A 24,042-nucleotide genomic window follows, 5' to 3' on the forward strand; every position below is an offset into this window, starting at 1 on the left:
CCGTTAATGTTTTACAAATTCTATTGTTCGTGAATGTATTCAAACGGTGTCAGTGTGTACTGACTGAAATGTCGAATATCTAATACGAATATGTTAATACCTGCAAGTAGTCGATACGGAGTTCATAATTTTATATCTCTATCTTAAGCTACATTAAGTATAGTGGATTAAACAGTTTTATTATTGTACCTTGTAAGTATTTTTGAGTTCATTGTGTTTTTATTTTTATTTTTAAATAAAAGTAGTTTAGGTGTATTTTATGTAAATGAATAAAATCTGTATCATCTGTGTCCAAAAATACTTTTCTGAGAACAGTTCTTGCTAATTATGTATTCATAAATTACATTGTGTTACGTTATACATGGAAACAAGGTCATATGGTTAGATCAATATCTCTATATAGACTTTATAATAATAATTCAGGTTTAAACCAACTCGGCTTCCCGCGAGAAGTAATTATAAATTATTATCAGTTATGTATAAAGTCGTTCCTTTTTGAATAAGATGTAGGGAGTATTTACTTAAATAGAGCTACTATCTTTTACTTAGATAATGATGTTCTCGCGGACAAAGTGTAGCATTGTAGTGCACTATCAAAGTAGGTAAAACGAATTGAGCTTGCAACAATGAGCTAACCAGTAAAAGGTCAACGGACCACTTGAGATATCGAAACTGAGTCACTGTATCAAGGCCTTATGATTTCAGGCTCTACGAATCTGTTCCCTGCCGCGCGAAACATTAAGAGGCAACAAATTCATGGTTATCTTGACAATACCAAATATAAACTTAGAATGCTTACTTTTAGTTACTATTATAAAACAGCCTTGGGTGGTACATAAATAAATATTGTCAATTCAGGAAACGTTTTGAGTAGCAGTTGTTTGGTGTAATTGAAAAAACGTACATAGGCACCTGACTTAGTGACCTACACCCGAATAACTGTATAGGTAATGTAGAAATAAATTGCCAATACGTTCATAGTAACTTTGAACCACTGCGCTTTAACTGATGCAGCATAACACCAGTGCATATCCTTGTATCTTGTTAAATAATTCATGTCACGATGCTCCGTCTATATTCTATATCCTAGCAATTAAAATATTGCCTGAAGATCCGTAACGATTTTTTTTATTATTTTATTATCAACGCGTTTAACTCTTTTCGTTCATTGGCCTTTCCGAGTATCAAAAACTAGGAAGTGTTGGTGGTGTGATAAAAACTATATTTGTATATAACGCATTACATACAATAGCCATCTTGTATGATTATTCCATAGGTACATATTTTTGTGTTTATTTAAAATAATCATGACTTCTTGGTTCATACATACATAATGAGCCCACTGATTCTTATCCGAGACAAAAACTCGTCTGTGTCAGTAATACTCGTACCAAATTCAAGGTCCAATGGCATTGTCAGTCTGGTTGAGGCCAGCCACCATCGCGATTCTTTATGTAGGCAGAAGGCAGTTACACATGTACCACTGCCAACAAAGCATTTAATTCATTTAAGATTTCAATCATTTCGTTAAAGATCACAGACATTAGCTATTGTTTGTGATTCATCGGTTCATACACTAGTCATCGTATTAAAGAGTTCAGTGACATTCAGTTTTTTTTTTCAAAATCGAGTAAACTCTGGCCTGTTTAAAAGCTAGAATAGTGTGAGTATAATGTTCACCTTATACAAAGCGTCTATGAATAAAGTATTGCATGGTGAGGTCCACGTAGGCGTGTCGGAGTGTGGCCGGTGACGAAACAACGCCTCATTTTGTGCAAGTAATATTGTGAAAGAGGTACCTATTGACGCGGAGGCGAGTCCAACGACGGCGCCATGGAGGCCACCTCAATGTACTGTCAATACCATTATGCATAAGTCACCTCTACATTACGTATAATGTTAAACCAACGACACTTCAATGTTTCTGGACAAAAACTTAACACACGAGCAAGAAACAAATACTTTATTACCATCTACTTTGTCTAATGACAGTACCTATATGTATCGTCATTTATAACTGAAGGTTAAGAAAAAGATCAAGTATCGTAAACACCAAACAAATATATAAATATTTACAAATCAGTTAAGTGTTAATGTAATAATTGGTTTCTTCGATTGCGATACTAAACACGCGTTTATCGAGTTTTCGTACAAACCTTACGACACAGCGATTGTAACAATCAGACAACACGAACACGATACGGAGGTTACATACAAACGCCAGCGATACCAACATGCCAGTATCATCCGATTGTACTGATATCAGTATCGGTATCACGGATTCGCACTGTACAATACTTACGTTTCTACCGATCTATTTTAGGCTGTTCCATTCGATCCGGTGCTGACGTGGCGCGCCTGTCGTCTGCTCTCTTTGATGGAACTGGAAATGTCTCGCTCACCGATAACCAGCGCGTCATTGTGTTTTTTGTTGATACTAAGAGTCACATCACAAACTATGCTATCATTCATAACAAACCGGCTGTTATTGTATTTATTTTAAATATTTGACATCATGTTGTAATATGTCAATCGCGAGATAAATAAAGCATCTTAATGAAAACGTTCAGAAAACTATGTCCTATTTAATTGTTACCTAAGATTAGATAAGAATATCTGTTAAGGAAATCTTAAATGTACTAAATGTCCCTAATGATTAGTGACCCTGTTTGATTAACTGGTAGTTATTATTGTTTGTATCAGCAAGTATTGTGGCGCGTAATATTCGCTCGAGTTTGTTGATGTGCGATCTTTTAGTGAATTGAACATAAACGTTTTGGGGGACACTAAACGTAAACACAGCGCTCATACAGACGACCGGGCGAGAGGGCGTTGCTCTTTCTTAGCCTGATATACGCAGTATCTTATGTTTTTACCACGATGTTTTTAGATATTTCATACAATACACTAAACATCTAAACACGGATGATTGAAAACTGCTATCTAGCCTAGGAATTTACCAATCTATTGTAAATTTAATACTCATTGTCCTGATTTAAATAGTTTTTTAATGAATTGAGCATTATTACTAACAATAATTACGAACAAATAGACATGTCATAGCAGTTTCATCATTTTTCTTTATATAAGAGCATTATGTAAACTGGCTTTGAGTGCACGGTCACTTAATTATATCTGATTAAGTAAGCACTTCATTATAATTTGAACTAGAGCATCTTATTTTGAGACTTAAATTTGTATTTAAAAGTGTGATGATTAATAATATAACTCTCATACATCATATAGGTCTGGTGGTATTTGAAAAATCTTTACCGGGAAACTACACCAATGAGCGCTGACTCAGTTCTTGAGAATAACAAAATATATGCTGACGCTAAGACTTTAGTCATCAGGAAAATTACATCATTATTATTTGTTGTATAGTGTGTATGTATACAAATACTGATAATAATCAGGCTTTATAAAATTCTAAAGGAAGTTTCATTTCATATTCATAAGTTTCCTGTGAAATTAAAACTACGTAATTGTGGCGTGTTGCCCCGTATTCATGAATCATTGATAGTAGTCTTATTATCTCGCAATCTGGGAATCCCTTACGTCATAAAATGTTTAATATACGGTCCCCAGTAGCTACGTATATCTCTCGGATGTAACAACTGTTAGTATTTATATCGATAAAAAATATAACTGAGCGAGTGAAAAACTGTCGAGTTACATAGCTTAGCTAGCACTGGTTACGTAGTAGAGAAACCTAACACAGTGAAAGTTTTTATGGCTCTACCTACAGTGACACACAAAACACTACCACAATTTAATCTAACGGATTATTAATGTTGAATACAAAATGGTGTCACATTTAATTTTATTCGGCATGTTTTATATACTTTATAGAGTTAAGCTCGAAACAAATGCAAAGTTCGTAAGTGCATATTTGTTTACATATTAGGATGCTATTCTGAAGGAGTGATTAAAGATATATTTATCACACTAGTTGCCTAGTCTCAGAATTATTCTGTACTATTAAATTATTTACATACCACGTATTTTGTGCATTTAGGAGAAGGATAAAACAAAACAAAGTTTTTATAGAAAAATATCACGTTTATTGCTGTTACTGCAATTCGAAGGCACATACTGTTACAGTACGCGCAGCTCCGTCAACGTGACGAATTTGTCACTTACAAAAGTCCGTTCACACAATATAATTTTAGTCATGTCCATAGAACAGTCGTCTTACACTTAACACAATATCTAAGCGCCACTAATTAGCGGATCGTACGGCTGCAGTATAGGGTGCTGGTGAGCGCGTAAACGGCTCGCTCGTTCTTCGTGTACTTTCAGTAGCACTAAATCTAGCGCCGCTCGTGCGTCTTCCACGGGCGAGTGGCCAGCGCTTCCGCACTGGACCATGCGACCCAGCACCTCCTCGGAGAGAGCCCGCAACGATCTTCGCATGGGAAAGCCCCGAGGATGAGGATACATTGCACACGTATCCACCACTGCGCTGTGTAAAAGTTTTAGTGCACGTAGGTCATTTTCGAGTGCATGACCGATCAGGATTGTGTCAGTACCCACAAATCCAAGAATGTCATTTTGAACGTCTCTCAACGTCTTAGTCGCGCGCGCCAAGTCGCGCGGCCTGATGCCCGAGAAACGAGTATTGGGATCCACTACAGGTGAACTGGGTTTTACAAATGATTTGTACACTAGTCGTCCATCAGCGGCGATAACCGCAACACAAGCTAATTCCAAGCCTGCAGTTGTATAACACATTTCGGTGTCCAAGGCGTAGACACCACCGCGAGGTGAACGGGCTCGTACGTATCCTTCAAGGGGCCCATTCATTCCAGGACGAGTGCCACTCCACACATGAAATCGGGCCACGCTGCAGCCTTTAGAACCCACTAATGACTTGCAACACAAGTAACGACTCTCACTCACACGTCCCCAATGATAAATACAAGTCTCATCTTTGGTATATTCACCATCGCGAGTCATTCGGAACTGTCGATCACATCTCACACAGGTATGTTCTACGGTGTCTGCCTCTTCGTCACTGTCGGATCGCGGGGTCGAACCCCATGACCCGCGACCGCTGTCACCCTGTGAACCGGGTACAAACTCCGGAGCGTTGACATCCCAAGAGGTAGGCAGAGGTCTAGGTCGAGGCGGCGGATTAATATACACCACGGCCTTCGAAGAATTTGGCTCCAGTTCCAACGGATATCCAAGAGTCCACATCTTTTTTGGTGACAGTATATGATGCTGAAGTGCTTCTTTCAGTTCTTCATTGGCGATTCTCGTCGGCGTCGACGGCGTCGGCGGCGCGGACGGGGGGCGGCGTCGATCACGCGGCTTGCGCCGGCGTGATGCTGCGCTTGTAGTATCCGTCCCAACTGTGGACACAGTCTCCTCATAGAACCAGTTTTGAAGTTGTAAGCAGAAATGATGCATGTTGATTTACTTGTTGTTTTCATTAATAACGAGAATCGAGATAGAGCGCGTGGCCGGAGCAGACGTACGTGCTATCGCGCGCGCGGCCGCTGTACTAATGACGCGATGGTGGGGCAGCCTACGCTTTATACGATACGTGCAGGTAGCGCTCGTTTGTTAACGGGACACACAAATCGACCGGCCTATTCTCATTTTTCTAAACAATAAAAGCTTTAATGTTGTTATTAAATAAAATGGTAATTTGTAAATTGAAGAATATATGACAATTAAGTGAAGACATTAGTTTAATACTTCTAATCCTTAATGTTATTGAGAAAGTCCCGCGCGCTTTGTTTACACAGATCAGCTGATGTTCCGCGTGGTGTTTATAAATAAAAACGCCACATGTTTTTTAAGTATTTTTTTTTTATGTGGGAGACATTGAAGTACATGCAGTTTTAAGACGTTAATGCATAGTTATTGTAAACCAACGTTAAACAAAACTGATTTTTGAGTGTTTTTGGAAAATGCTAAGGTACATTGACAGATACTGTTGGTGAAGTATTTGTGTCACAAAATGAGTTACTTGTTACTTGGTGCAGGCGGTAGCGGAAGGAAGGACGGTCGTTGTCCTACCCTGACTCCGTTGTATGAGAAGAACGTATTTAATTAAACTCTCCATTTGTTTGTTGTTTATTTAAGTTCTGAAGGGCTCAATAAAGACCATTATATGTTAAACTACAAAATTCCCATGAAAGGAATAAATTAAATCTATGTCCTCTTTTGTACTCCCAGATATATGTAAGCTCGATTTTAAAAAGAAGTTGTTTAGATAAGTGAGTCACAGATATTATTTTTAACTTACACATAGATTAGCGGAAAAAGTTGACGTGACTTAAGGCAGATATTTTATGGTAAAAAATAGGTCAAATACTGAGAATATATGAACTCCATTAAAACATTAAATGTTGTTTTATCAGTTTTATCTATTGGTTTACTTTATTTATCATTTGAAATAATTAGGTATCTTTAAATATAATATCTGTTTGTATACAATGTTAATTGTTTTTATTGATAAATAATCGTTCTAATAAGCTATTTTTATTCGGATCAATAATCTGTATTGAACTTCGCTATCAAGCGCATGTGCGCACGATGGATACGGTATATAATCGCAATGATATGTTTGTCTGTCTGTCGGTGCGTACATCGTGCGGTTGCTGTCGACTAGTATACACGTATACAGACACGTATATAGCATGAATGTGTGAGCATGTGTGCTGGGCCGTTGTTTGTATACAGAAGCGCGTGTGGGCGCGGCGCGCCTGGTCGCTGACACCGACGATAACCTTCGATGTCAAACGCGCATCGGCTCGGCGAACGGTACCGTACATGATACTTGTATTGGCCCGTGCGACCACTTTGTCTAACCCGATACCGTCCCTGTTCAAATCTTTCATGTCGCTACGTTTATACCTCATCATCAAAACGCGCATGGTACTCAATGAAATGTGCAAAAACTAGACTCGGTAGAGCCACTCTGGGAAATGAAACCGGACTCTACACCGGATCGCACAGCTTACAGACCAACTATGTTGTTGGCACCGTAAATTCTGTGAAAAGCTTTTACTAAGTCTGTAGCAAATTCGTTAAAATCATTCCAACCACTCAGTTGTTTAAATAAAATGCCTTACAATTTGTAATGTAAATGTTTTAATTCTATTAATTGTAATAACTTTACTGTTACAAGTAGATATTTGCCGCCTATATGTTACCAGCAGATTACCCACTTAAGAAAATGTAGGACGATCTACTCTAATGTTTGAAATGAAACTCTGTTTTGTGGGTGTGTGCGTTGGTAGTATGCAAATTAAATAGATTATATATGAACACTTGTAACATGGCATTTTTTCATGCACTAGAACCCAAATTACGGTTACATTAATATGGTGATTGTGGAGTATGTCAATTGTACTTATTTTTCAGCGATAAAATTATGATAACATATCCACTAATCTATCAGTTGTAAAAATTGACATTTTTATGGTTATTTAATTGGATCGTTAAAGTATATTAAGGCCACAATGGAGTCGATATGATCTCGTTAAATGCTCATAAGGCAAACGTGTTTATGTAACGTGCGAATCGCGTACAATAGATGAACCGGGACCCGAGGCATCCCCATCCATGTCGATGCTCTAGTCGCGTCTCTGGATTCACTTCAACATTGCTATGACCCCCGTTATAAGAGAACTGTATAAATGGAATAAGTGCTTGCTGCGACGTCTATAATAAACGTAAACGCCTACTTTTGTTGTTCTACTCGCGATCGCGGTCAGTGGGCCACGGTAACCGATGAGTATTACCGGAACTTAAAATTTCAGTTACCGATGTTAAGTTCAAAAGACCTTGACAGTAAAACCATATATGGTAAATGATTACAGACCAACTCCACGTATTAACTCATACGCGCACGTTAAATATTGCCGACACACTGTGGCCATATTGGGAAATTATTGAATGGGTAATGAAATTTATTACGCAGATGTCCCAAAAATAAGAATTTTGGTACTGCTTGTTAATATCAACATAAAAATAGTTTGTATTGCTGTTTTTGCTCAGACAATGATGACAACAGTATTTATCAGACAACCCGCAATTAAAGAACCTGTTACATCACAACCAGTTTACCAATTTACGCAACGTATTGCTTTGCATTAATATTATTGAAATTTTGTTTTTAAAAAAGAAATATAATTTTAATTTAATCATAAAACTACAGCTTATGTTAAATTAATTCATTGTTTGAAAAAATCTAACGTTCTCATTGTTTTGTACGTTCCAAAATAACTGTGATAATCAGTGTGTGGGTCACAGAGTAACAACAAAGCTGCAGCGAGCTGATAATATCACGAGCCAATGTTTTGGTGAAAGTTGTACATCATCGGCAGCTGACCACTGTCACGCAACTGCAAGTAGGTCAAGGAGCTTGCGTAGCCACTGTGACTAAGCAAACCGTATGAATGGCTCAGTTTTAAGCCATATGAATAACCTTATCGATTATAACATTCGCTGAATCTTACAAATATTCGAGGAAATGAGTAACAGCTAATAAATAACAAATAACATAACAACGGAAATATAGTGAGTGATGCAAATACGACAATAAAAGTCGCAATCACACAAACACACCCACTAATGTAAGCGAATAGGCAACCACTCAAGTGGCCAAGTAGCCAATAAACGTCGAACACGTAAAGATTTATAAGTAGGTAAACGATATCAGTAAGATTACCATTAAATATAAAAAATCTATTCAAATAGGTAATCAAATGGCGTCTACGTGTTAAAGAACAGCAAACGCTGGCACTAATAAGGATTATTGAAATAACGGTTAAGTGAAGACGTCCAAACTAGTCTGTAACAAACCGGAAAAATAACGTTTTCGGGGCACGTCCGAACTACAGCGTTGACACCGTGGTTCACATACTACCTTATACGAGACGTGAATGTAAGCATACATCTGAAACGGTCGCATCATATCATATTTGCCATGTTGTTCTAGTCATTATAATAAACAACTCCATTTTAGATCTCTTCCTTTTGTGTGGGGAATACATTAAAGATTGAATTCAAAGTCCGAAGATTGAGTGGCGTCAACTGTTGACTATATTACAAAGGACATAGTAGTAGTGTTTATCGACAGAGATGTATGTTCAGCGTTACCTTCAGAGCCACCTACATAAAGCAGTCTAGTAATTATCGCACAATACTTTTTATACTCATCAAAGTCAACGATAAATGGGAGTAAATTGACGTTTGAAAACTCATGGACAGCCGATAATGATCGAGTCGACGTTTGAAAACGATTTTAGAACGTATCGATTACTGCTCGCAGTACTGTTCACTGTTGTTTTTTTAATATTACGTGTTGAATTGTTTGTTTGTGGTTGCGGGGCCCGTCTGTGCTCACTTTTGAATGTGACCTCAAAATCTAACTGTCTGCAATCAATTATTTAACGTTGTAACTAGTTGATTTTGTGGTATTATAACTCAGTGAATATTAATTTATGCATTTATAAAATCTCTGACCATACAAGAGAAGCCGTGGGTAATAAACCTAGTGCAGAATAAAACAGAGAAACACTGAAAGACCAAATATAGAACTAATTACCTAATACATACGTTTTACATGTGACATGGACAACAGCTACGTGTTGTTACATCCTAATGATTACCTAGAAAAGAGAATTCGTTTTGGTAGCAAGAAGAATCAACACGTGGGTTTTGCTGCCCACACATACGCCTATTATTATTACTTTTGTACTAACGACTAATCCTTATTTTATGGCGTTAGATAAAGATCAAGTGTCTAATTGTTGTAATCTTTTGACTTAAAGCATATTATTATTGTTAATATTGTCTACTTTACTTTTGTAAGATAAAATAAATCACCACGTAATCTTTTCCCACCCTGACCTACAGTAAAATCTTTTATCACCTATTGTTCCAGTATTAAATGAACACTGAAAAGATCTACCTAAAAATTCTCAGAATTACCCTTTCACATATATGTTGCTTAAAAGTCGTAATGTATGCCAGACAGCGACCCGTCTGAAACTATTTGATAGTAATAAGACTTGTATGTAATTTCCTACATTGACCGCTTATCTGCACGTAACTGCGCAGTACAAGGGAACCTCTTGTATATCGCCTATGTTTATTTTTATTACTATACTCTTAATAATGTTAATCACACTTCCCTAAATGCCTACTGAAGTTGATTATATACGACCTACTTAAATAAATCTACATTTGTGTATGTAAATAAACTTGTGTTGTCGTAAACTAAACGGGTCGTAATGATGTCAAAGTTTTAGGAAACTAGCGAGCGGCGCTGTGACGCCAACTTTCATTGAGGAATTTTCGAAATGGGTTTATTATAGATTGATAAATTGGTCGGGGGACGATGTCTTATTTTTAGCAGTGATCAATATAATTTCAAGGTGGAGGACAAACGAGGCGGTGACACGCGCCATCGGATTGACCGAGCAGGGGCGGAGACCCGAGTTCTCAGTGGCGCGGTGCCAATGTACGACGCTACTACAACGTGCGTCATACTCATACTACGCAAAGATCTGATAAGCTCATTACGAAAATATGATAACTCATACTCTAATTACTTTCGATAAATCTGTTAGCACAATTACTAAAGAGATAAATATAATCACTTTCCTCTCTCTGACATGTCATCAGTTATCAAAAGACTACTAGTACTCAAACGAGTCTTGCTTTTACTTGACTTCATACAACATTCTTCCTGACCACCAATTGTCTATAGTGCCCATGACCTTGGAGTACCTTGAGTAATAGTTACCGGTTGACTTATTCACTTTTTCTATGGAGCATTTTCTCATATTAAAAAAGTCAAGGAGTTTAGGACTTTTTATTCGACCAAAAAACGCGGTCTCTTTCATTTCTTACAACGAATTTTATAACAATTGATTGACCATAGTTAAGTTGCTTCCTGCTATCTCCCAGTACACAAGAAAGTAAGCATTAGGTTTGTAAGTATTGTTCTTTTCTGCGAATTGCAATTCTTTGGTGGCTAAGGGTAAAATGGTATTTTTTTATTACCACTTTTCTAGGAAGTATAGCTAATAGATGGAAATTTCAACAAATGTTTGTCATGATTTGTAACCACTTCAGATATGCGTTATACATGAAGTTGTTTCTTTGATAACAGGTTATTTAAGCATATGTGTAACAAGTCGATGATTTTATGCTAGATGGCGAGCGAAGTAAACGTATGGCGGTCATCGGCCCTGTTATTCTATGAGCGTTGTTGTCGTCATATGCAAATTGCTTTGCGCTAATTTACAGAAGAGTACAATGCCACCCACTAAATCATCACGATCGACGTGTAAGATTAAAGTCACGAAAATGTTAAACTAAACGTTTTTATCGAAACGAAATACCGACGAAAGGAGTGGCTGAAATCGTGCGTCTAGCTTGTTTCATGTACAGTACAATAAAAATTAATCAATGTAATTCAAAGGCTAATTCGCTATCGTTTACAAAGAGTATTACTACACCAGATATGGTAAGTACAACTAATTCACTTCAACATTACTATAACTTCTACTGGCTTTACTAAGATAAATAGGAATTTGTTGTAGAGTGCCAGAGCTAGAATTCAGGCCACATTTGAATCTACAACGATTTGTTGCCAAGACCAACATTAAGTAGTTGATTTAGTTCCGACCCCGAATCGGTTCAACTCGTCAAGTAATCCGGTCAAACATTACAGTAGAGCTCAATTGATAAATTGTTGACTACCATAATATGATTATAGTCACCTACTTGTCGCCTTTTTGTCGCTAAGTATGAGTCAAAATCTAGTAGGTACTTATAAATACCTAATTTTGGTAACCTAGTACTGAAACGATCAAAAGTCTTTCGAGTTTAAGTTCGGGTTCAGTAAATGTTTTTAGTATTGATCTTAGATTTTTTATTCTTCCTACAATCTGGTCAGCTGGCTAATGTTCCCACCTAATTTTCTATGAAACATTTTATAAACATGTGCTACAGGAATCGAATATAATAATCGTTTAGTCTAAAGTAAGATTTCATTAGAAATATGTTCAAAACAAAACTAGGAAAATGGTGGTATCATAATAAACACAGTTATTAACATTTATACGCCGCACAGGTCGTTAAAAATCATAACGGTTAACCAAGGTTAAACAATCTTAAAGGAAAAGTCAAATGAACAACTCACTGTTTACGCAAATACATTAAGAAAGAAAAGTAAAAGAAAATAGTAGTGTTGTTTGTTTACTTATTAAAAATCTATTAATTACAAAAGAATTGTATTATTTAAGTAAACATATTTAAGTAGAATTAAGTGACACGTATGTAACTATACAATATCCAACTCCACACAGAATCTATTGATACGCATATGTATTTACCAAGAGATGCTTGACGCTTCTGTTCAGCAAGTAATACGCAACGAGATTGCTATGCGTCTACTACGCAACGCTACGCGTCTACTACGATGCGCTACGTATCTACTACACCGTGCTACGCAACTTCCACGTAGCGCTATGCGTCGGCTACGCAACGCTACGCATCTACTACGTTGCACTACGAGTTTGATACATCGACCTACGCGTCTACTACGCATCTTCTACGCAATCGTAGCTAGTAACTTATGAGCGCTACGTTACGGCTACGCACCTTATACGCGGCGCAACACGTAACTTATTATGTGCATTATCTGTCTAACCCTAAATAATACAAGAGTATGGTGTTATGTAGTCTTGTAATGTAAATAGTAATTAAACCAGTTTTGTTTGATTGATTGATGTTGACAACGCTAATCACACATTATGCTAAACAGTTATAAAAAAGTGATAAGTAGCACTACTGTTCATTTTGTTAGTAGCAGTGACCACTACTAATAAACAGATTTAAAGCTTTGAAAAGTATAGGAAATACAAATACGTAACCAAGAGAGATTTGTAACAGCCGGTATACGAATTAAAGTTTACTACAGCGTAGTGCCAATTAACTAGGAGACGAGCAACATTCACCCGGAGTTGTACACCGACGTTACATTTCGAAGAGGATGTGCGACCAAATTAATGTTGCACGTGTGACGTCAAACATCTTACTCACAAGCGCAGCGGGATATACACAGAATAATTCGTTTACCTCAACGTATCAGAGGAATTACCGGATCTCAAAAACAAGGAAAATTAGAATTACAAAACGCTTCTATGATATAACAAGATACGTCATTACATTATTAAGAAATACTACAGCTTTACGCTCTACTCGCATTAATTGAAGAATTATACACAGACACATATGAATACTACATTCAAATTAGATTCCAGTTACGCTTAGAATGAATAATACGTGGATTTTTTATTAAGAAGGTAATTTTAATGTAATAAATAGTGATGATTAGCCTTTTGACGGAGCTACCCTTGAACACCAGTGCCATGTGAATAGGACGCGACCGCAGACATCGCAGTTGCTTAATAATTTAACCAGCTGGTTTCTAAACGGAAACACTAAGCTGTAGTGCCTTTGTACGAGTGTTATGCAAGCCGAGTTATCCATGTAATGGGGCTGAAGGTCTTGCAATTAAAAACTTCAGTGGGCGAGGCGATTGATTCGCACAACTAGTTTTCATTATAACTACAACAAGAACAACAATAAAAAGTACACCATTTACACTGGTTCTCATAAAAAAAGAAACGTTTAATTTAATAAGGAAGGAGAATCAAGAGTTTCTTCAACATTCATAGAAAAAATATAACAAACGTACATTAAGCCATTCTGCTAAACAACTTTGAGGTTTAGTAAACCGTAACTAATTTAACCATAAGTTAAATGGTCAAACTGACCTCGCAAGTCAAGAGACATAACGTCTTTTACACGCGAAATAACTATATTTTCTGGCACGTGGTCTTGTTTCTAAATAAGGAAAATATCTTACATAAGGCGGTATCATAATAATTATTTATTTTGGTTTGATTCGATAAGTGTGCGAGTAATCGATAAAGGTAAATTCGTACCGGATACGATCCCTTGCCAATTGGCAACGGAATTGGGTTACAGTATAGCTATGAATTCCTCTGTTTATTCAGCAACTGTGTGGATTGCAGGATGACGTTAACGGAAGTAACGGAACGAACCTCTTTTGTTCTCAGATTTTAATTTGTGTGTCATGAATGACGATTAGAGTCAAATTTTCACGCGATACACATAAAATAAAACATTATTGTTTTGACTATGTTTTTTATAACATACCTAGTGAATAACGGAATCCCATCAACTATTCGATTATTCTAAATTATACAAATGTCAACACAGATATGTTGCTAGGCTTTCAAATATTTAAATAAATACCACAAGACAATTGGTCCGTGTTTTGAATAACTTCTATGAAATTCCTACTCTTATCTTGTTTAATATGCAGCTAGCTTCAAGTTGTTTTTTTAATACTAATCTGTGAAAAATATCTTACAGGATAGAAAGTTATCACTGATAGTGCAATTGGAGATTACAAATAACTATAGTAATAAGTATGTCAATTAGTATGAAGACCAATTGGTCATATTCTCCGATCGGACCGGTCACATTGAGTCATATTCGCCGATGCCGATGACTAACCATTCGTACTAACTACTACTCTAAATTAGTAAATCACCTTGTCGACAATTAGTCAAAATAACCATTAATTTTGTTAAATTATAATAATTAAAACTGCAATATCGTAATAGACGACGGATTTTATGTAACAATGTCATTTGAAAATGGCAATTTCGAAATAATAATTTTCTGATGATGAGACCGAATTAGGTTTGCCGGTCTTGCGTCACCTAAATATCTAATATTGATGTAAAAAGAGCTTTCAAAATGATCGACACAAGTTACATTTGTATTTCTTTTACTAGTTTTCACAATACAGAACAGATAGCCGTGTAATAGTTATCGTTTTCAAAACAAAGCCTTGCAATCGCTTCCTTCTCCCAATTTGGATAGGGTCAGCACCGAGGCCTGCGCCAAATATAGCCTAATGTCAGGTTTTCACACAGAGTTCAACTATCCTTTGATCCTAACAAATAGGCAGAAAATAATAAACATACGTTGTTCATTTGTAAATAAACTTCATGCAGAATAGTTTCGCAGAGTTCATGCTAAAATAAGCATGAAGATTTATAACAATCTATTTCTATTTTAAATAACTGTCAGCCAAAACTAGTCAATCACTGGTTACTTAGGAGCCATTATTGCCTATTGAAAGAAGCAGTGACGCGATTTCGGCGGCCATGGCCTTATGCAAACATGGCCGTTTCGGCAATGCGCTTCTAGCAACTTCGAGAAATTAGCAAACAAAAATCAGATGAGAGAAATCAAAGTCCGCTCTGACTATAATAATACGACAAACATAACTGACTAATTCGTTTCGAATTGACCTAATTTCTGACTAAGCACTCTTGTGCTTGTGTAAATTCTTATCAAAGAAATCTTAAAGCTTATTGGAAATGAAATTAAAAAGATGTTGTTGAATCATACTTTTTTCTTGAGACTGCGGGGCTTGATTCAATCAGAAAAAGGTTGGCAGAAAATTTTTCTTTATTACGTCGGTAAAACTAATTTACTTGTTTGAAAAGCATTTCCCAGTGCGGAACGGCGCAATTATGTAGTTGTGTCTATAGATCTGCAGATAGTGGCCACACTAACAGACTGTGTTTAGTCGGTAATTTTATGTAACAAATCATATTTACTATCTATATATTTCCTTGTGACATAACTGTAGCAGCTACGCACAATGACTCCTTCCTACCCGGCAAATAAGACAATACACCCTCAGTACCAAGTGACTATTCTTGCATTAATATTCAGATCATTTTCAATAAATTACGCAGTCGTTTCGTACTTCAGATGCGCCTGTCATTGAATTATTTTCCTACTTCCTACTTACATTACAGGCTTTGTTCGATACAAGCGCCACGATTCCCCTTTGTGTTTTCTGTACACTAAGGATTCACTTTACATTCTTGAAATTGCAGGATGTTATACGTAAACATTTTTGAAATTGTTGAATGTTATTAATTATGCTGGTGTGGCCTTTCGCGAGTACACGTTTGTATTTTTCCTACTAAACTTTTATATCCACGGCTGAAAATGTTGACCTAGTGAGAAACTGGTATGTTTTAGTGGAAAGACTCTAATTGAGTTGGGTACGTAAGAAAAATACAAGATAAGTACACTGTACGAAGCTTTGAACGGTGATTCGTAACGGTTTAGAGTTGAATGCCCAAGGACTACGCGTTTTTACGTTACATCGCTCTAATTTGAATGGCACTAATGTAACTAGAACGCCTGTTACTTTTATATTTATTTAGCATTTATTCTATTTTGAATCCTATCCCATATGACTTAGACTTTAAAAATTGAGATGACTCAATCAGAAATAACTTGTTTTCACAAAAACAAAAAAAAACTATTAATAATATAATACGTCAAAATAACGATTCTGTATTTTTCTAGCTATTTAAGAGGAAATAAGATAATATTTGACGCAAAACAATATAACGTCATAACTCGAAAATTCATTTACTTTTGACATTTAGAGAAAAGTATTTCATTTGACTTGCAGGAAAATACCATGTTAGGTAGTGTTTATTTTTTAGGATCGAAAATCTTTTAATAACTTTTAACGCCTTGGGTGACTATTAGACTCTTACTAACCAAAAACCACCACGTTCCTACTCCTGCTTTCCGAGCCGAGTGAACAAGACTGCATCTTTGAAATTATTACCTCATAATTTCTATAATATTAAGTATCTATAAATACCACGCGCCATGGTATTATTTGAACAACAAATGGATATAACTAGACATATCTCTACTATATCTCTATATTGACTACGTAAAAACATAGACAGTTTCTTGGCAGATGAAAGATTGATGACATAAAATAAATAAAAAGCATCGTATCGATTTATCAGCTGCTTAAATAAAAACAGAAGATAGACTTTCTATATCTATATCTATCGTGGGATTTTCGACCTAACTTTATATACCTATGTACATAAATGCAAGCATTTTTCCTTCAGCAATTTCGGAATACGCACACATGTACTGTATACAACTGTTAAAATCCCATGATATGTGCATGGGATTTTTCAAAGAATATTAGACGTAGAAAATTAGGAAACTAATTCACGGTAATATGAGTCATCTTTTCTTCATATCTCTCTGAACACATCTTAATCGTTATCTAAGATTTCTTAGTAAATGCAGACGAAACTCTTGAGTAAAATTTCCTGCTTCTAAACGTTTGAGGATGGGCGTTATCGGTCAGCGAACGAGTTCAAGATTAAGTAGATCCAACATCCTTTAAATTAGAGGCTAGATTTCATCAACAGTTAAATCTTTGAGCCCTTGGCAACTAGTATCTGTTAGGTAATGAGTTACAAGTGAACGTTGATGAAGGTCAAATTAGTTGCAAAAACCATTAGCTATTTTCAGCAACCCTAACATTGTAAACGCGAAAGTGTTTGTATTTTTACGTCACTACAGAGCGATTTTATGGTATTATTTTTGTATTTTTCGATAGTTCGGAGACTACGGAGTATTTTAGCACGCGAACGAAAACACGGGTTAATTTAATGAATGAATTAAAGTATTAATGTTTTACATATTTTTACGATGTCACTTGACATAGTCACCGGTCGTTTTAAACCGATTAATTAGTAGTCTTTTACAGCACGTGGTCTGTTCCGGATTTTAAATTAAAGACATTTTTAACGCGCTATATCTCGACTCTTTGTGTACACAAGCAAGTCTTATTTATAAACATAATATTTTAGTATTATCTTAAGTATATACCATCACCAGTGTTAATAAATAAAGCGTAGCGGTTTAGTCATTATGTTACAGTTGATCTGTCATGTGCATTTTCGATGGTCCAACGGTCAAATCTTGTACTAAACGAAAAATATAATAACCAGTCTTAAAATAATAATAAGTGAGAATAACTTAAAAAAGCTAAGTCGTTAAAATAAATAGTAGGTAGTACGCAGTACACAAACAACATGCATTATGTAAGTCTGAGGGGAACAAAGGAAAATAATAATTGTACCTACTTCGTAGAAATTACAACAATAAATAATTGCTCCTTCATGTTTTCGCAGGCTGTCTAATAATATTAAACCAGTTTCATACATTCATTGGATGCCATCCAAAGTTCAAAAACCCGAGAGGTTTTATTACATATTTTGTTTTTAAATGTCAATGGATTTAAAAATACTTGATCAGTTGCATATTTCCATGCAGGCTGATGTCATGGTCTTATGTTTGTTTACTTAATATAATGACATTAGTGTCATTCATAGCAAAATGCTAACTGGTGCACGATTCGCTTCAGCAGATTTGCGTAATTACAACAAATACATCGTGAACAACAATGCTCGAATAAATTAAATACAGGTTTTCCTGGATATTTATTCATTTGGTCGACATCATGACTTTTGTCAAAGTTAATGTTGAAGTAATATGTGAGTAATTATAGAAAAGAGAAAACGAGTTACTTTAATGCATACTAATGCAAAGAGTAAGGAAACTACGTTAGATATAAAGTAAGCAGCTCGTTGTGAGTAATAAATAAATGATAAGTCCTCTGAATTCAAAGTTCTCATGCATCAAACATATAATAAGTGTAAAACTGAAGTAAATGAACTAAAAAACTGAACAAACTGTGTAAATGTGCATGAAATCAAGGTTAGGACCGAGGACCTTCCGCACTGTGGGGTGACGCCGCTGTTTGGAGACAAAAGACCTCGACGTTTTACTCTTTTCCTAGTTTTTGTAAATTTTAACGCCCTTGAAATCGACAATTAACTGGCATGTTTGTAAATCACACCTAATCGGCGCCTAAAATTGTAAACTCACCTACGAGTTTTCGTTTTAAATATGTTGTTCTTATTTAATTAAATAATTTCGAAATTAAATCGACTAATTTTGTACTTCCTGTATACCTCTAAAAATAAAACAATATAAATACCTAATTAAAAAAACAATTGATTATATTAACATCAAATATTAACTCGACAGAAAAATTAAGTTTAAGAACTCATAGCGCCATCTAGCGATTACGCATAGAACCTTAGTTAAGCTGACTGAAGCTAGTGAATCTGCAATTCACTGCTAGATGGCGTGGATCGTGGCGGAAAAATAATATTTAATGTTGTTAACTTCATTCTAGTAGTTCTCCTTCATAAAATAAAGTTAACCCTCTCAAAAGAATAATAAGTGCCGATATTCATTAAATTTAATCAGCGATTTAATTAAAAAGAATAAGGCCATTGACCACCGAGTGATACGGCAATAGTAATTAAATTCATACATAAATAGTAAAAACGTATTTACTAACAATACGCGCACTACGCACACCACGTGGTTCACCGGTCGGTACAAAACAAATCATCGTAAATCGCGACTCAGTACCTACTATGTAAACTGTGTCGAACAAGTAAAAAATATAAACAGATTAATGTTTACTGTGGCTAAATCATTTACCTACATTTGTACGCAATTTAATTTCTCGTATCGTAGTACTAGTACGTATACGCACGTTTAAGTATTGACAATATAGCGTTTGAAAATTTAGCGCTTATTGAGAGTTGGCTCGGATGCAAGGAGGGTGAAAGTGGATCGACTTGTTTAGTGACTTGGTCTGCACCCAGCGAGCTAGGCATTTCACCTAGCTTTCCAACATTAGCAACATTGATCAATGCCAGCTATTACGGAAACAATAATACATAATAGACACATCATAATACTATATTTATCCAATGACCAGTTAGCAAATCGAAGGCCATAAATTAGTTACACATGTGTAAATATTACATGAACAATGTTTTGCTATATCGTGCTCAAATCATTATCAATCGGTTGTAAGCGATAGGGATTATATCATAGATAATTTATCGCGCATTGTTTTACTAATGTGAATGCTAAATTAACTGTTAAAAAGGTATTTCTATCGCTTGCAAAATGTACAACGTAAAATTTAATATACATAGTAATATGAAGGCACAACACTCATGCTGAACTATAGAAAGTGCGCAGTGAGACAACTTTCGCGACCGAATTCAAGAGAAAGTAGTCCGGAGCGCCGCGCGCATACATTATATCACTTTATCCGACTTTAGGATTATATCACAAGCAATGTTTACAAATAAAAGTATGTATCAACATGCTTGATTTTAATAACTCGTTTATTACGCGGGCAATATCGAACAGTCAGTAAAAATAAATACTACGCTTTCGTTAAATCGGTTAAAACATTGATAGTGTTGTCGCTTAGCGGAATTGCTTATACGAACCGAGCAAGTATCCGCTTTGGCAGCAAAACTTTTGTTTAAAAATATCAGCTTTCGCTTTCGAGCTGCGCTGGCGCAGCATCCACGGAAACATTGTTCGTGCACGGTAAATTAACATGTCGGCGCACTAAACACCTCCTATTTACAGAAACTAACAATGGAAGGTCACAGCTCACAGCCTGGCAATACATACAAATGAGAAGAACTCTGTCGTGGCGATAACGCCATGACAGTGAAACGTTTGTAGGTAGGCAGAGTTCTTTGTCTTCCTATCTGACACCTACATTCTGTACCGCTGACCAGATTAAAATAAATATTTCAATTATCATCTTTAGCACAGTTCCCTTATTCTTCGGATTTGTTTATTCCGATACGCATTTTATTGATAACAGCGGTAACCATAATTTTACTGATATAGATGAATTGCGTACTTGTGTCGCTAATAATACGTACTGATACAGCGTTCTAAAAGTAGGTGGGTAGTTTACTGATAAAGTGGAAAGTCATTTTTATGTAAACAGTGATGTGTTTCGTCATATCACTGTCATGAAACCAATAACAACTTTATAACCCCAATTGATTTAGCAGCATTCATCAATTTCTGCGAATCATATTAATGCAGCTGAGGCGTAAGTTTTTCCTAAAATAGTAAACAGGTATCTGATATAGAACTGATGACTAAGATTTCTTTTGATGACTAAATAGATTCACGGTGACCCCGTTCCTGATATAAATAGGTAGCTTAAATATCCTACCAGACCTGTTTTAGGACAGCGCAAATGAATAGCCTAATTAAGTTACCAGAGTTAGCGAGGCCTAAAGTCTACGGTGACCTTAGAGCACCGTCATCGCTGATCTCATGAGCACAATGCTCGTTACTGAACAAATACACACCATCTACGTTTCGTGTTCACAAAACAACGCTTATACACACAAATTGTACCACGAGTGATAAGGCGGCACATTTAATATTTACAAAGACTATGCAATAAACGGGTATATAAGACAAACATAAGCACAAGGCTCTTTTGGGGGATTTTCAACGAACAAGGTTAGTTCCTATATGTTGTATCAAAACTCCATATGACAATAGTCTGTTGTGCGCACGGCTATGGAAATTTTTGGGTGTCTCGAGGCGCGGTCAGAGGTTAAAGGTTTTCCTGTACAAACAAAACAACTGATCTTTTTTACAATGTATGTCGTATGTACGTAAGCTCAGTAAAATAAATAGGTATACTTCCAATTTGCTACCTTTATCCACCGAGTTCTACATAACGTATAACTGTTAATCCGATGTTATTAATCGTATGTCTAACTTTAGAATTAGATAAAGTGCGATAAGCCAACAAAGTTGATGTCTGAATACATGGCTTCGGTAAATGATAGGTTGTTTACATAGCACTTCGTCACCTCTAAGCAGCGACTTGTTATATGCAAAACAGTTAATAATTCTATAAAATAAATCAGCTGTTTAACCATAGCAATAAAGCTTAAGAGAATAATAAAACTTGAAACAAATACACGCGATCGTTGCCTAGTGTAAATTACAATACAATTTACGACAATAAAGTAAACACACAAAGCATGTAAAGTAATAAATTGCAAACTAACATTTACTATGCATACAATTTATAAATGAAAAGAAATTTTCTATTTTTTTTTTCTAAGTAACAAAAAAGTGTGTCACGCGTAGAATGACATTGACATCGAAACGATCTGTCAAGTCACACACAATTTTCTAAAAATACGGCAGATGTCACTTTCTAACAATGTATCACGATCACTGCCAAATAGATGAAAAATAAAAAAGTGACCTTTAAAAAATCATTCACGTTTACTATGGAGAGGAACTACGTCTTATTCCGGCGGATGTCGTATAGACGTGACGCAAGTTACAAGACTTCCTAGAATCTAAGCCTAAAACAATTTAATGATGTAAACGGGTTGGGAAGTTGTCGTTTTTATTACGCTTACAACTTATGAGAAAATCTATCACATAATGATGAAGTAATGATTTCATATAACAAGGAAATGAATGAACAAAAATGGCAAAGGCATAGCATAGTGATGTCCCATAGTATACACGTAAGAATAGATTTATTAGATTGACATTTAAAATTGTCTTACAATACTAATCATTTAACTTCTCGTCAGTACTGGCATGTAGGTGGGGCTTAAAGGAAGGAGCCAACTTTCTTGTGGTTTTACTAGCAGTCTAGTGCTAGTTTAGCACATGATTACAACCTGTAATATCGATATGTTGCAGTGCAGTTACGTAGCTTGCACCGCCTTACCGTACAGGGAAAGTTTTGTTATACCATCCACGTCACTTTTACCGTTAAAATATAGATCTTGATAGATATTTTATAAAAGTAATATGTAATTATAGGTTTTAACGTAAAGCTATAATTTTTAACGTAATAATTACATGATTACTAACTGTTGTTATCGACAACTAGTAACACGAAGACCGTTAAATCCAGGAAGGGAATTTATCTTTTTATTTTACAATTTGATCGCAAACTTTTATCAGTCGTGCACGGCAATGATTAGTACGTAACTACGTAATTACATTTTGATAAGAATACTATGGAATTACACTGGGTGTGCCCATGACTCTGACATTTAATTACAACTTAAATTTTGCCTAATCGGAGCAACTATGTGATACACTCGATAGAAAAATGCTTAGGTAAATCCTGATCATTTCGTTGACCGATAAGATTATTCGATACATAGATAATTTGACCCACTATAGCTTTATATTAATAGGTTTTTATTGTCATGCCAGTGTTTCCCCGATTGAATAGAAGATTTTAATTAGTTTTCATTTATTTTCCCTACATTCGACTGATAAACTCAACCACATCCTTAAATTGAAAAACGATGTAATATTACAATTCTCCTTTTGGGACCAATTATTTTAATTTACAGTATTCGTATGTGGTCTTATATTTCATAATTAATGTTCAAATAGTATCCAATTTGTTATTAATAATGAACCGTATCTGTCAGTAAATAACGATTCATGAAATCGAGTAATCTTTTATCCTTCAATTGTATATGGAATTACAATAACAGAGGCTATTTTTAGAGTTTCATAAATATCCTCTGATGAAGATAAATCTCATTTAATTAAGGATCTATTTTTAGGCACAAAGAACTGACGTAGTACTGAAAATATGTTGACAATAACATTTTAAGGAGGACTTAATCCCGGCTTTATAAGGATGCTATTCTTATACTATAAATTCTCTATGGATTTTACGTTTTATAGACAAATTATGACGACTGACGGTTGGTGACGGTGGGTTCGATTGTCGCATGGACCAACTCTTTGTATGATTTACAAATTGTTGTTTCGGGTTTATATGTCATGTGTATGTGAACTTATGTGTTTGTAAACGCACTCACTACATAGGAGAAAATCCTAGTGTGGGGCAACGTTATTAAAATAAATTATTAATTGCAAATAAAAACTAGAAAATAGGTACAGCAAAATAAATGCAGTTTTACTGAAACGATAAGCTGACATACTTTCGTCAATTGTTTATCATTTCTATAGAAGACAAACCAACAAGATTTATTTCAAGTCGTAATTTGTCCATTGAAATGCACTAAACACTGCGCTTTGAGATGATCCAAGCAATGATGTCAAGGCAGTCTTCTAGTTCTCCATCTAATGAGTCTAGATTCCATTTAATTAATAGAAAATTCCCATAATTCAATGCAATAA

At 35.6% G+C, this 24,042-nt stretch overlaps 1 protein-coding gene across 2 annotated transcripts in view; it reads right to left on the minus strand.

The window, feature by feature from the left end:
• LOC118269089 (transducin beta-like protein 2) overlaps nt 1-24,042 on the minus strand; it is a 57,908-nt gene that overhangs the window by 24,380 nt on the left and 9,486 nt on the right. Inside the window, exon 3 of one of the 2 annotated variants that reach the window (XM_050702963.1) lies at nt 4,042-5,357. The exons of the other annotated variant lie outside the window; for it this stretch is intronic. Within the exon in view, the coding sequence (XP_050558920.1) occupies nt 4,213-5,357 (1,145 nt within the window). The 3' untranslated portion in view covers nt 4,042-4,212. Of the gene's footprint in view, nt 1-4,041; nt 5,358-24,042 lie in introns of those variants that run through there. 2 annotated transcript variants of the gene reach the window in all.

This window comes from Spodoptera frugiperda, chromosome 2, assembly GCF_023101765.2.
Source record: "Spodoptera frugiperda isolate SF20-4 chromosome 2, AGI-APGP_CSIRO_Sfru_2.0, whole genome shotgun sequence".
NCBI lineage: Eukaryota > Metazoa > Arthropoda > Insecta > Lepidoptera > Noctuidae > Spodoptera > Spodoptera frugiperda.